The 15,521-nt window shown below is 44.4% G+C and overlaps 1 protein-coding gene across 3 annotated transcripts in view; it reads right to left on the bottom strand.

The window, feature by feature from the left end:
• FGF12 (fibroblast growth factor 12) overlaps positions 1-15,521 on the bottom strand; it is a 145,249-nt gene that overhangs the window by 2,050 nt on the left and 127,678 nt on the right. For all 3 annotated transcript variants that reach the window (XM_074153208.1, XM_074153209.1, XM_074153207.1), the window contains one exon: positions 6,868-7,066. In XM_074153208.1, coding sequence (XP_074009309.1) covers positions 6,868-7,066 — 199 coding nt within the window. The remainder of the gene's footprint in view (positions 1-6,867; positions 7,067-15,521) is intronic.

Consider the following 15,521-nt stretch of genomic DNA (forward strand, 5'->3'; position numbering starts at 1 on the left):
TCGGTACTGTCTGAATGGTGCAAAGAAACGTATAGCAAGGACATAACAGAAGGCAAAGAGATCTCACATCCCCTTTCAGCTGCTGAGCTGCCCTTCATACCTTGCTGAGTGTCACTCAACAACCTGGTGATAGTGAATTTGTCTCTTGCGGAGAAGCACCTAGTAAAAAGCTTGAAAAGGTTAACAACTGAGAAAAACCTGTGCTCTTATGATTTCTTGGCCCAAGATGCAGAGCTTTTTGATGACACTGAGGATGCACATCACTTCTGCAACTGACCTTATTCTCTGATGTGGTTTGCCCAGCAGAGTTGGGTATTTGTGCCAGTGTTGCCCCAGTGCCTCTAATGTCCCATACGTAGAGTTCTGCTTCAAGTCCAGTGTCATCTTCACTCTGATCTCTCTGCTCCCAGGCTAGAGATAGAGGGGCCTGACAAGCTTTTCCCTCAGGCAGCTGTATGTACTAAGCTCATCTCACCCACACCCATCTCCAGTTCCCCATCAGGCTGGGCCAGATGCTTAACCACAAGGGCTCAGCCTGAGCAAAGTCCGCAGCAGCAGCAGCACCACCACAGCACGTTGCCTTTCCTCAGCTCCCTGCCTTTCACCGTGGCCTCTGGGCAAAAACATTGAGCTGCTAACAAGGCCCCCAGAGCAATGAATATAAACCAGGCGACAGAGGTAAACAATATTTGCATCTAAAAATTAAGGAAACTCTGTACCTAGCAAGCAAATAGAGCAGGAATTCCAAGTTTATCTTCCAGTCTAGTCCATGATACAAGTACTGGCATGGGGCATGGATGGAGGCTGCTCACATTGTGCTTTTCAGACAGAGCTGTCAAAGACTCTGTACCAGCCAGGCTGTGCCAACAGACCATGCCAAAAAATCTGTAGCAGCATAGGACAAGCACATTTTCAGTATTTAGATACACCTACAGGATCAGTGTACGCAGTATTTATATGGCATCATGCACAAGATGCCTGGATATTCTCCTACACAAGAGGTTTGTGCACCTGTGCTGAGCTACAGCCATTGCATGGCGGTGGCTGCAAACCCACGTGCATGGTGACACACAGGTGTATGCACACAGACACACAGGTGTGTATACACACAGCCACACACGCCTGGGGCTTAAGGACAGTGGGACATGTTGTGCAACACCAGCTCTTGGACTGCAGTTTGTTACTCCTTGTACCGAGGATGCTTGAGTGTGACTCACGCACGGAGATGTTAGTCACGGACTGGGGAGGATGGGGGTGTTTGCAAATGGACTGTTGCAAGTGCCGAGATCTTCCCAGCTTTAAAGTACCTCTTTGTGGTTCAGGACTAGCAGTGCTCACTGACAGGTCTGTTTGGGGTCCCTATGTGTGTGTGTGTGAAGACACACTGCCCCTGTCACCTTCACCAAGGCAAACCAGCAGCAGAGTGACAGTCGACATGCCCAGACGCCTGGGAGGTCCGCTGGCGCACATGGCGCAAGGCAGCTTTGGAAGGATGAGCAATTTGACTAGAACAAGAGTCCCCTCCCTGCTCTGCCTTGCTTCTCCCACCCACCCACACCCACACACCAAGCCAAATACAGCCCTTAATGTCTGGAAACCAAGCTAATGCTTTGGAGCTTCAATCAGATAATCAGCTCCCATGTCCCAGATTCTAATCAACACATCCATATTCATGCTTTAATTGAAAAGTGCCGTAAGCTTGATCTGCTGAAGAGCCACAGGCGTAAATGGAAGGGGGTGAGTGGAGCCGTGCCCATGTCTGGTTCTTGCGGCTTTCGATTCTCTGCTCCCTGCTAACTAGCAGTGCCTGCCATTCACACACGCAAGGAAATAACATGCAATTTAGGCAGGAAGGAGGCTGGGGGTCTGGGGAACTGGGGAAGCAAGAGGGAAGGGGAGGGTGGGGAGCATCCTTCCCGAAGGTGAAGGCATGGAGGGGGCTGCCTGTCACCCAGGAACAGCTGAATCTCTTGCTTATGCACTGGCACAGGATCTCAGAATCATTTCTGCTTCCCAGGCACAGCACTGGCACACCACCCACACAGGGAAACCGAAAACACCCTGTGCAGCTTCCCTGGGTATCAGAGACTGCCTGAGTTTGGGAAGCACACACCATTTTGTGTCCTGATCCTAGCGTTTCTCACTCAGCATCGCTGTCATTTGAGGAGGCTCAGAGGATGAAAAGAATTCCATTTCCTTTCTCTAGAATACGGGTAAAAGCTTATTAAAGGACCTTAGATCTATCCCATCCATCCAGCTTCACTCCTGGCTTTCCCTGCCCCAGACTAGCGATTCAGGAGGAACCAAATTTTTCCCAAGTTGCTGTTTAGCAAGTAGGCAGGTCATTAGCCCTGCAGGATCACCACACACCCCGGTGGCAGCCTGGACCAGTGTCTGGGCAGGGCTGGGCACACATCCTCTGGCAGGCAGCCCAGGAGACGAGCTCTTTCCCCTGACAGATGCCACAGCTCCGGGTGTCAGTATCTGCAGTAGCGGCTGCATTAGCTAATGCTTTGGTGGAGAGAATTAATTGTCTGAGCAGCAACTAGGGGCAGGAGGGAGCAAGTGATTATGCACCCTCGTTTTCTGCCTCTAATTACTGTGTTCTAAACCCTGTCCCAGCTGATGCATTTGAGAGGCATTTGAGCTCACGTCTATCCAGCAGCTAAATGTGTAGGATGCTACTAGATGGAATCACAGCTTGTTCAGGTAAGAAACGCAGCCCAGGGTAACAAAAATCCAAGCAAAAGCATGGTTAAAATACATTGCATTTGCCACCTAATAAGATGATTAGGAGTTTGATAGAAGAACAAGTGAGTTATTGTGGGATTGAAAACATACCAAAGCCTGCCCACTTGAAAGACAGACCCAAAAGAGGAGTTGTGTTAACAAAGACTGGTAAAGAGTGTGGGGTGTGTCTTTTTTTTTTTTTTTTTAAATAACTCTTTTTAGGATGTTTGTGGATTAAGATGATACCTTTGAAGCATTTTCACTAGGCCTGCCACTCTTCCTACTCAACAGTGTCTTGTACTTCTTTGCAACATCTTGCTTTAACAGAACTGGGATGTTGCATCCCTGGGAAAACACACTGGGAAAGATCTGGCTGCTGTTCCTTGCACACGGATATTCGCCAGTGGTAATAAATGGATCAGACTAGTCATTAACAGGTCACCTTCATATCTGAGACGTGTTCATGTCATGAGGGCTGAAATACCATGAGTGCATGTGAGCTAGGGGCAGCTCAGGTGGAGGAAGATTAGTCTTCTGCTTTCTGTTGCTGGATTTGCCACACCAAATGCATTCTGGCTTAGGCCAGGTCAGAGATGAAAAGTAGCTCTTTGGGAGAGTAATCTGGAAATGATGTCTTCAAAGAGAAGGAGCATAAATAACAGCACAACCACAATAAGCATCTGATAAAATTCGCACTTAAGTGGCTGGAAAAGTCTCCCATTGTTTGAGAAGGGTTTGGATATTTAAAAGAACAGGAGGCACTGTGGATGGTAGTGTTTGTCCAGCACTAATCACTACAGACACTTAAAAGAGACAGAAATTGCTTTAAAAGATTGCCTGGTGTCCAAATGACAATTACACTCAAGCTAATTTCTTGTGCAGTCTGGTTCAATCTATATGTCTGCACTTTAAGGGTTCATTTAGCTCAAATGATCAGGGATCAGAAATAAAAATATCAAAAGAAATGTGTTGCGTATGTGTGTTTTTAACCAAAACTGGCACTACACAGTACATTAGCTGCTGCCTGCCAGGCTGTTTGCCTTGGCTTTCCCTGTGCACAGATGGGACAGGAACTTAACGTTTCCCCTGTTACTACTCAGTAAGTTTTTTGTGCTTTTATATTGATTAAGCTTAATGCTATTTCCAAAAAACAAACAAATCCTGCCAACACTAAACCAAAAAAGCCCTCCTACCAACCAAACCCCAAAACTTTCCCAGTTGGTATCTAGTGACTTTCACACAGAACACCTCCAGCATCCTGACAATCTACAGGAGTCAAAACATTGTGGGATTAGCACAGCATAAAGCTGTAGCAGCTAAAAGCCATAGCTAACACACACACATACACGAATCGCAGTGTACATATATGCACATGTACATATATGTTGTCCTTAGAAACTATCTGGGAGGATATTTCATATCTATTTATTACTTTTTCACCCATTTGCAACTCTCAGGAGAGGAGTTCTGAATTTAGAAAGCAATATGAAGCAACAGGAGTCAAATGTGCTTCAGGAGCAATCTGGGCTTTTTTGTGTTTCTTTTCCCTGCAAACGCTCTCTTCACTAAGCTGCTGCATAATTTTTCTGCACACGGCAAACAACTGGGAACTTTCATCTTAGACATAATTGCCATTGAAGTGGTGGGTGAAGTGATTCCTAGCAACGTATGTAACTTCCCTCCTTCCCAGGGGACCAGATTCCTCCTTGCATACATTACTGTCTCAGCCATCATGTGGCAGGGTTAATCCTGGTGGTGGTACCAGAGCAAAAGGAAACCTGGGAGCGTTACTGCAGATGGAAGCTGTGAAGTACGGGCCTGAATAAGCAGCAAAACCCATACGCTGGAGCATGCCACAGCATTTAGCTGAAGGGACATGTAAATATAGCAGGGAGGTGCTTTGAATACTTCCTGAGAGTCATGACAAAGAGAAAGAAGCTGTTAAAACAGGGAAAGAATTGCCCCTTTTCTGTAACATCTCTGCTTGCAAGCTCTGCTCACAGAGACTTTGATGGATGCGGCACAGAGAAGTCACGTGGAGCTGAGCGCGTTTTACTCCAACCCTCCCCACAAGACTCTGCTACCTACAATGAATCTTAGGCTAGGGAACAGAGTCCTCCGTCTGGAGTCACAGTCCCAGACAGCTGAATGCTTTGGGAAGCTGACACGTGCCTCGGCTTGGGAGACTGCCAGCTCTTTGATGCAGCAGCGCTCACAGAGGCTGACTGCAAAGCATGTGGAGGAGGGAAGGGGTGGAGGAGCCCTTAATTTGACTGCCAACTTCCAAAGCGCTCACTCGCTCGGGAGGTTGTGTGACAGCTGTGATTGAAGCAAGCGTGGGAGGATGCAACTGCAGGAAAGGGAAGCTCTCGGGCTGGGCTGGGTTTTTCAAAATGAAAGCCGGAGAGGCATTTGGTGCAATGAGAACTCCGCTGTGGGTCAGGCACCTCTATTAAGGCAAGGCTTTCCATGAGGAGAGCCACAGGAATGCATGCAGAAGACAACTATTGAGCCATTCAGCGGTTGCCACACACGCTACATCAAAAAAGAAGCCTGGATTCAAAGGAACCCATGGATCAGTACCAACACCCAGCCAGGCAACTAAGAAATACCAGAAGGAGCTGGAAACCCAGCTGTGAAAGCTAGCACTTGCAAAAGACTCTCCTCCCAGCCAAGGCAGGAGAGGAGAACGAAGAGAAGCTGGTGACTGACCCCATGCCTGAAGCAGGCCCTGTTCCTTAGCAAAACTACATGAAGGCTTCGTGCACCAATCCCACTAATGCCTCAGATAAAGCATAAAGAAAAAGCTCCTGGCTGCAGAAAAGCTATTGAAAACAAGCACATGACAAGAGTATTCAGGCCATTCTCTGCTCTTCCAACATCTCCATCTCCTGTGCAAAGGCCACAGATACTCTGGGAATGTTGAGTTGAATTGCTCTCACCGTGCCTTGCTTCAGTGGTCCAACAGATGATTTCAGCCTGCCTTCCTCAACTGGCCTTTTACTCTCACACACACACACTTGTCTGCCCCTGCGCCTGAGCTGGGAAGCTGTTAAACAGCTGCTAGTGTATGGACTTAACTGTGGCCTCCACCACTTTTGAGTGGTACCTCTCAGGAAAGCATCAGTTCATCCCTTCTCTCCACGTGTCCAGCCTGATCCCACAGCCAACACGGGGTTAGAGAGAGGGGCACAGCTCCAGGCTGCTGTGTCCCTAAGGTGGCCATTGGCAGGTCTGAGATGGGGTCAGAAACATATACATAGTTTGGGGATCAAAAATTAGTGCTTTTTCCAAGCAACAGAAAAAAAAAAGAGGTCTCCTTATTTTCAGAATCAAGTTAGTACCTGTTAAGTACTAGGCTTATCACACTACATCTCATCATTTTTCAGGGGCCAGCCCATAAAAAGCAAAATGCCCTGGCATGAGCCTGTGGCACACTTCAGTAGTGCACAGTCAGCAGCAGGAGGCAAAACCTCAACGCCATGACTTTCACTGCAGCCTCACGCTGTGATGAAGACATATGGCGTAACAGCATCTCATCTAACTTTGGACATCTATGATAAGGTTTCTCTACCCCCCAGTGACCAACTAGGATGTCTTTGCACATGAGAAAAAACTGATTTAATTCATCTTAGGGTAGACATATAAAGTACATCCACAGCTGTGCTGGTAGGACCCATTTCTCTTCTGTTACTATACAGTGTCAAAGTCTAAAATCAGATTAGATAAATCCTATCTTTACTGACTCTACATGAGACTGGAAACTCACAGAATGATGTTGGGAAAATCCTCACAGGGAACCCAACATTATGGTCACTGCTGGATCAGATTCCTTTCGAACTGCTGGCCACTTGATGGCTCCTTTCTTTTCCCAGTAACTTCTCATGTTGCTGGGCTTTGAAGTTCATCCTTTAGCACCCCAAAGCTGAGAAACCGCTTTGGGATGATGTGTGAGGTTTATTATATGGGAAGAAAAGCAGACGAAATGCTAACAGTGCAACCCAGCACCTTTCTGAAATGTTATAAATATTATCCTTGCTTTCTGGTCTTACTGCCCAAAACCCTCTCCAGGAAGCCCCAGTTGCAAATTCCCCCTCCCCATACCCCACTGATGGAGGGAGCGGGCAGATTCCATACCTTCAATGGGTTTGGGTACAAAATGTGATGAGGGTTTGGTTTTTTTCACTCGGTTTCCCTTCATAATTTGACCTTCTTTATTGAGTCCCAGGAACCACGCTCGTCCGGATTCTTGCTGCCGGTACAGTGTGGAAGAATAAATAACGTAGTAGTTTTCAAAGACAGATTCCTTAAATTTGCACTCTGGTGTGAAAACATCCTGCAATGAGAGAGAGAAAAGAAAAAGCAATGGAAGGAATTAATCACCGATTTCCTAAATTAGGCATCACTGAGTGATACATGACGGTCACGCATTGCAGTTAGTTGAACAATAGAAAACAACAGGCATCAGCAATAGCAGCTCCCAGCAATAACGCACATCTAGAAAACTCCCCACTGAAAGGGAAGGCTCTTCTTTCCTGGCAGAGCTGAGGTCTGCAAAACAGCCTACAGTGAACAAGCATGAAAGATGTGCAGAAAAAGCCAGGAATTTACCAGGATTTAAACTGAAATACTAAGCAAAATAAAAAAAAGACAGCCTTACTGCTCATCTGCTGCTCCTGGCTTTGCTTTTACCTTCCTGTGGTGGGCAAGATATATGCAATGGTTGTTTTCTAAAACACTGAGGCTTCTTCAAATTTGTATGGGCAAAAGGCATTTTACCAGGGGCATTTAAGTGGCTTCAGAGAAAAGGAAGTACAAAAGCAAGTAAATTATTTATTTTTCAAGAGCAACGGGAGGAAATGCTGGCAAAAATCCTGGAAATCTTTCAGTAAAGAGGAAGAAGTAACTTTGAAACAAGGATTTCTTCAGATACTGAGAACTGGTCCCACATCTGCCCAGGAAGAGAGGACACAGGGCCTGTCTGAGACATCCCCTGAGCCTGTGCTGGCTTTGGGGGTGGCTTTGCAGAAAGTCTGAAGGAGGAAACTACAGTTAGCTATGGACCAAAACTTGCCATGTCCCAGTAACTTTTCAAGATTTTCATAACAGGGAAACATTAAAACCCTGTTAAAAGAGCTGGCTGGCCAGGGACTCTGGGGCAATGGGCTCCCAAACCTTCACTGAGTTAGATGTGGTTGTTGGTGGATTGTTTTTTTCCAAGACTTTTATTCTGAGCAGATAATTCATCCTGGCCAAACAAATTCCCCCCTTGGGCTCCTTAAAAGTATGACATTCTTGCAAAAAAAACCCTCAAACCACAAGGAAAATGCATTTTCTGAAGAAAAACTGTTTTAGCAACAAAGTCCCTTCTTGTTGGACCCAGACAAGGTATTTCAGAACCCCTGAGAGAAGGCAAGTGCTGCTACAGGAAAGCAATGATCTCTCCCAAGCCCTTGCCACTTAGAAGTCTTTGGGAACTTCTCCAACCTTGTTAATGGAAAACCCATGACCAACATGTGAGCAAAGCATCTGGAGTAAGGCCACATATTTACTGCAGACCTCATTTAATTGTGAACGTTTTGAACATTCAGCGACACTTGGGTTTGTGTTCCCAAGTGCTTTGGGGGTTATATAAAGTGTTGTTGGTCTGACAATAAATCCAGTGTGCAACAGACCTACGGAGCCAGGCAGGCTTGAAGCCACAGAAGATAAAGCACAGCAGAAAGCACAGAGCTGTGCTGCACACGTGAAGCTTGCATCAATCATTAGTGCCACACAGATAAAAACACCACCAGCCCAATGGGTCACTTTGCCCTATCTGAGGGAGTCTTCCTTGCTGGAGAAATAAATATTTTAAGAAGAGAGTGAAACAAGTTAAGAGAGATCTAGATGACTTAGAGCACTATAAAAGAGTGTTTGAAGTAGCTTCCCAAAAGATCAGTGTTTAAGCACTCCTTAAATCTGCTCTTTATCTCCAGGCTTTGTCTTGCCTCCGAAGATGCAGCTCACCCGGGAGCCGGGCAGTTTGCAGTGGCTGCCTGTGACCGGCTGGCTCGGGGGCTTTCCTTGGCATCAGGCCCAACCAGGCAGCAAGCCCTGAGATGGAGAGCATCTCTGAAACCAAACTGGACAACTCAATTCTCATTCCCATGCCTTCATTACCCCATCAATAAAAACACATCAAGAAAATTCCCTTTATGGGGACTGAAAATTTGGTAGGTTGTGAAGGATAGCTACTAACTTGACCAAAACATGGAATTTACTGTGCATGAAACATCTGGATTTTCAACATTTGTTTTAATTTCAGCATGGAACAAGGGCTATTTTTTATTTTCAACAAAGACAAAATATAAAAGCTAACGCATTTTGAAAATGTTGTTTCAGAAAGAAAAAAATATCTAGATTTTATTTAAAAGGTATTGGAAATCAAGTTTTCAGATAAATATCCCTTTCAAAATTACCACAGCATAGTATTTTATGATATGCAGCAGTAGTTCATAAAAGCAGATGCCATATTGCATATCTACTTTTACCAATAAAGCAGCAAAATTATAATATTATTTTAAAGCAAATGTATTTAAAGACATCAACCTAATCAAGATTTAAGAAAAATAAAGAAAAAATAGTGATTTCCTTTAAATGTTTAAGCTCCCCCACAAGCAAACAAAACCGTCCCATTGTTTCTGTGAGTTGGCTGGTTGATTCCTCATCCCCCACAGTTCAGCTGCAACAGCACTTCAGGACACTAACCATGGCAACATCACCACGAATCATCCCAGCTCTGTCCATTGGCAGTTTAGAAAACCCACAGATTTGACAGCTAAGTTCTAGTAAAATAATGTCATTGTTATTATTATTAGCCTTCCTCTTAATGCATATCGCCTCATCAGCAACAGCTAGTTGTGCCACAAACACACACCGGGATGCAACTCATCCTACCACCAAATTGACACGCTGCAGGGTCTTCACAGGTTTGAGCACCAGAAACCTTTGGTGCAGGCACTACCGCATGCAGATGTGACACAAAGAGCAAGCAGATGGAGAAGGAAAAAAACGTTGACCAGAAAGAAGATGGGAGGGACAAGCAGAACACAGGCCACTACCTGGGGATATTTGGAGTGTCCTCCTCTAAATCTATTTAACGCGCAAAGCTTTGTTTTTCTTCATTGATATCTTCTTGGTGGCCAATGTCAAGCCTTCAGCTATATTGTGTCACTTAATTTCGGCACGTGCCTCTTGCTGATGGCTTTGGGGCTACCAATAACAAAAGGCTACTGGGATATTAATGGCAGAACCTATCTACAAGCTTTACTGTCAAAAATTAATTGTGGCAATTATGTCAAATCAGATGGGAACTGCTGTTACAGCTGTCTTGGGCAGAGAAGAGCTGGAAAGAAAGTGCAGGTAAGCTTAACAGGCTTCACACTAATAAAGCAATTCTTAGCTCACAGACTCATATCTGAGATAACTGAAGGCATTTTTGGAAGACGACTGACCTATTGACAAGACCTCTGGTGCGTGCAAACTTATTTGTTTGTTTGTTTTGCTTTTTAGGATGAATTCAGTGTTGATGAATCGTGTTCGATGGGCAGACCTCAAGTCCAATTCTTTCTCTTCCTCCCACAGATACAGAGTGGGTAAAACCAGCAAAGGGATCCTCAGGCTGTGATCCCACGTGCTTCTGATGGGACGTAAGGGCATCCTCCTCCAGAGGTAATGGTATGGTAAGCCTCGGGGTCAAGAGTAGCCACTAAACTCTCACTTGGTGCAAGGACCTTTTGAAACTTTTTGAAAAGCTTATAACAAACCCCAATCAATTATTTTCCCAACTCTCTCCTTGACAGAAATAGCATGACCAGGTACAAAGCAGTAAGAGGACAGATGCCTTCATCATTTAATCAATGGTCTTTTTACAGTCTATAAACAAAGATATAAACCGTGACTCTATTTTCTGTACAAACTCCATAGAGGTCTGAGTTCCCTGTCAGCACCATCATGAACTCAGCTCACTCAAAAACTCACTAGTTCTCATTAAAGAGTATGCTTGTGATTTGGAGGAAAAAAAAAAAAAAAAAGGAAATTTGCCTGTCTTTATTTTCACGTAAAATATGTGCCTTTGACTAAACCATTTTTGCATACAAAGTAAATAAATGCATTTATTTGTTTCCTATTTGGAGATTTAGAGCATGACGTATTTTGTTAAATGTCAATAGATATTACTGAAAGGGGTATGAAAAAGCAGATTTTTTTAAATTGTTAAACTAAAAACCTGCATGAAATATTTGTAAAAGAAATGTTAGTAATTTACATGCAAAATGACTAGCATCTGCCTGCAACTTGTTTTCTGTATCTCAATCCAATCCTTTGAAAAAAAGGCAATTCCAGTAAGAAGAGTAATTAGATTTGCTTTGAAAAACAAACATAGGTCTGGTTTGTGCTAACTCTAGTTTTATTGGAAGTTGCATAGCCTAGAAAAAAATAAAATGGTACTTATCACACAGAAAATTAGGGAGAACACAATCAATGACACTCGGAATCAAAGGGAGTTAAATGGATGCAACTGTCATTTGGGGGGGATTCAGTGTGTCAGATCTGCTCAGGGAGGGTATAATGTACCATGGATTGCCCCAAAAGCTACTTCTTTTTTCCAAAAAAAAAAAAAAGTTTCATTTATCCTTGATCCCAATAGATGGAAATGTGGATAGGACTTCCAGGCACAGGCCAATCTCTGCATCACTTGGGACAGTCTGGTCCTTCAGGGAGGTGTTGCCCCCCTCTTCTTGCAGCACAGGCTGGAGGTGATTTTTGAGAGGATGTTGGGTTTTTTTTCTAAATTACCTCAGCTCCCACCTGCACTGGTCAGGTATGTCCGACCCAGTCTCTTGGCCTTGAACAAAATAAGTTTGGTTGGACTCTCTTTTGTGCTTCTGTAAAGCTGAACAAGCTTCACAGGTGATGTCGGTGGAGAAGCATCACTGTCAAACCTGGACATGAGGCTGCAGGGTATTCAGGGAATGCACTGTCACCCTCAGATAGTTTGGCTCCTTCAAAAAATGCCAATCCAATGGTGTCACAGCCCTGGTGCGGGCACAACGCTGCCAGGGCAGTGGACAGCCCTGGTGCTGCTCCAGGCAAGAGAGAGCAGTGCCAGCCCCTACTTGTACTAGGCTGGTAGCATCACTGCAACTGGTACCCTGAGCATCCTCAGCTGGGAGGTGCAAAGAAAGGGTCCCCCATAAGCAACAGCATGGTGCTCCTGGGTACTGATCATGAGAGCTATCAATTTACTCCCTTGTTTGTTCAGACTAAGCTCTGACCAGCACAGAAGCTCCTGATGTCCCCAGACCACAGCAGGAATGGTGACAGGCTTCCATGTGCAATGCTCAGAGGAAGAAAGCCAGTGGGAAGGCTGTCACTAGCTGTTGTACCCAAACCCAGCTGCTCCCTCAGCATCCCCCTGGACTGGGACAATTGTTTGTATTGCTTGCCATTTCCCTACAAACATTCTCAAAATTGCCAGATAAATAAAGATCTCCTATTTTTTTTTTTCCTCCAGATCTCCTTTTATTATGGCCCTAAGGAGAATAGCAAATATATACATCCATATGCAAACCTAATGGCTTAATAAATTTAGTCACTGAAACTAGCAGCAATAAAAGAAAAAGCCCATTCTGCAAGTAGTTTGTGCCACAGTTTAGGAAAGGGATGTTAATTATGAGTGTTGAAATATCTAACTAACACACTCCCAGAGTAACAGTTTTCCTTTGTTTACAGCACTTACGGGTTTCTCTTTCATGTTCTGCACCGTTACTGAGCCAGATCTTCAGATGGGATAAAAGCACTAAACTGCACCAAAGTCCATGGCACGGCAAGGCTTCTCTCCCAGAGAATCTGGCTCAGATTACTTACTGATGTTAGTGCTAATACTTATAGCTCATCAAGTCATTTAAAACATATTAAGTAGGAATCATAAATGTCATCAGAGCTATCAGGAGTGGCATTTCATTGTGGTTGTGGAGGCAGACCATGGAATGACTGGATCATGTTCACTGTGTCTGTATAAGAGCTGCTCCATCCCAGGGGAAAGGATGGCATTGCAGAAGAGCATCTGCTTTATGGTGCTCTTTACCCAGCAAAGCCCATTCTACATTCCCAACTGACCTCAGTCAGAGCAGGGTTTAATCAACACCCCTCTGATGCCAACAGCACTGAGTTCAGCATTGGTATCAATGTGCATAGACCTGTGCGGATAAACAAAGATACCAGATTCTTAAGGACATTTGTGCTCCCAGATGAAATGCAAATGCCCAACTCCCATTTAAACCTGGGGAAATTCAGAAATTAAACATGTTTTTGAATATGTAAGAATTTGTGACCACAAACGTCATGCCACAGCACTTGATGCTGGCCTACTCTTATTCCTAGGATAGATATTTAACCATGTAGGTCCTCTTCACAGGACCAGCCCTATGCAGACCACAGCAGCACTCCCACAATCAATGATGCCCCGCGTACAGCCTGATGGAGTCCAGCATCCTCCTGCCTCAGCGTAGCTTCTCCCATGACCTAGGGTTGCATCTGTCTGCAAAGGCTTTGAAATAATTGTAGCTGAGCTCTCTCTTGGCTTGTGACCAAGAACCGCAAATGTGCATCCAAACTTTACATCTCATCACATCTTTGTCCAGATGGCAGGTGATATTCTACTGTTCACACTCCGCTTTTCCTCCCCCTTCTAGCTCCATAAGAGATTGGTGACAAGTCTTCTTGGTGGCCTTTTAGAAGTAGGAGAGAGCAGATATGTTTTAAAATAACAAGCTGCTACACGGGAGCGTGCAGCCCTGCTGCAGAGCAGAGATTCACTTGATGAGACAATATGGTATCTGCAAGTATTCTGACTCTGCCTGGACCATCTGTGGCTTGGAGGGAGCACATTTTCAAATAAATCACCATCCATGCAGGCCTGGTCCACATCTCTGGGAGCTGAGAAGCATCATTAGCAAGCAATCTAACTTGCTGCCTCTGAGAAATATAACAAGGGCTATTCTGCCCTCACTTTTGTGGGAGCTCTCTGTGCTCAAGGTACATATTTGTTCAGTTGGCTTCATTTTAAAACACCCAATCAAGAGGTGGAGTGCAGGTCTGCTAAATCTTGTGACCTCACCCAATATTCATAGACAGGCGAAAAAATCGTGTGCTGGACACGTCTCTGTAATTAAGCCACAGATCTCGATATGTGGACACAAGCTGTCCTAAAGCACCTTTTCGTGTTCAAGGACTGATTAAATCATCCATATCACCACAGAGGAAGTTTGCAAATTCTGGAGACAAAGGTGTGATTGCAGATTGGACACGCCCAAGGTAACCTTGCAGCAGTAAGGACATATGTCTGAGCACGTGGCAGAGTATTGACCAAAACCCATGGCAGGTTCTGAATCCACTCTGCCCTGGTTAACTGGTTACCTAAAAACGAGCTTGTCTAGATCCACACAAGCTACAAGTCTCGCATTTGACTACAAAGCAGATGAACACAATGAGTTATGGGGATCCAAATTCAGACCTGTCCATCCCACCATATCTTGGTATTGTGTTCTCTTGCTTTCAGCTCCTGGACCGTCCACTGTGCAGGCACATTTTCACCAAGTACTTCATAAAGATAAAAACACCCAAATTCACTGCGTTGGCCTTCAGTGAGCTGCTCATGCAATCCTGATAGGGATACAGCTTTCGACTTAATGAGTGCTGACAAGAACATAACTCAGGATGACTCTTCAAGCTGGGCTGCTCACTTCCACACCTCCCTGGAGAGCCTGGGTAGGCTGGGTGGGAGGACAGGCTCCGGGAATAAAATTTCGGTATCAATGACTGCACAGCTCGGTGTGCAGTGTTATCTGGGGAAGCCTGCACATTGAGCAACTTAACAATAAGGCACACAGAGCAAGTGACATATTTTGTCCTTTGTTTCACTGTTTCTTAATGATGGATCCCAAATTCAAATTCATGGTTGGATGGAATAAGTTTTCATCCCTTTTTCTTAAAATATAAAGTATATTTGGATTTTGATCGATTGATTTGGTTTCTTTTAAATTTTTGATCTTATTTCAAGCTGGAATTTTAAAGTCTTTTAAAATTTGGAGCTGTTGCGAACTGGAGTAGTGATGGCAGTATAGCACATTCACATGGCACTGGGCCCATCCAGTTCAACATTACTCTTCTAGGAAAGCAATGCTTCCTACGAAGGAGGGGGTTTCTGACAGCATCATCTCTGGCATTGCATTCCTGGCAGCCTGGGGATCTGGTGAAACCCCAGGATAATTTCTCACCTGGGAATCCCAACTCATCCATTGTCTTCTCTACATTCTGTTTTTCTGACAAAGTGTCTGAAATTGGTAACAATGTTATCAACTCTGCTTACTCCAAAAGAGTATCCAGAAATACATCTTTGCATTCAGAGATAAAGATCATGAGACAAGATGGGACAAGATGAAGATATGCTAGTTGCATAGAAGAAAAACAGATATCCTAAATTAGCATCATACTGCCTCATCTGCTAAAGCCTGAAATAACTTTGAAGAAAAATAATAATGTAAGAACCCTAGAAACACAGCCAGATGGGATGCTTTGAACCTGTGATCTCTCTATGGGGCCAGAGAGAGTTACTTGGCATCAATTTGAGCCCAAGCACAGGGCACAATAAATTGATTTTGCTATTTTTATTATGGTTGATAATAATAACAACAATGTATAAACTAAAATAATGATTATGCATTTATAAACATGACACTATTTTCTTT

The sequence above is a fragment of the Numenius arquata genome, chromosome 9 (genome assembly GCF_964106895.1).
Source record: "Numenius arquata chromosome 9, bNumArq3.hap1.1, whole genome shotgun sequence".
Lineage (NCBI taxonomy): Eukaryota > Metazoa > Chordata > Aves > Charadriiformes > Scolopacidae > Numenius > Numenius arquata.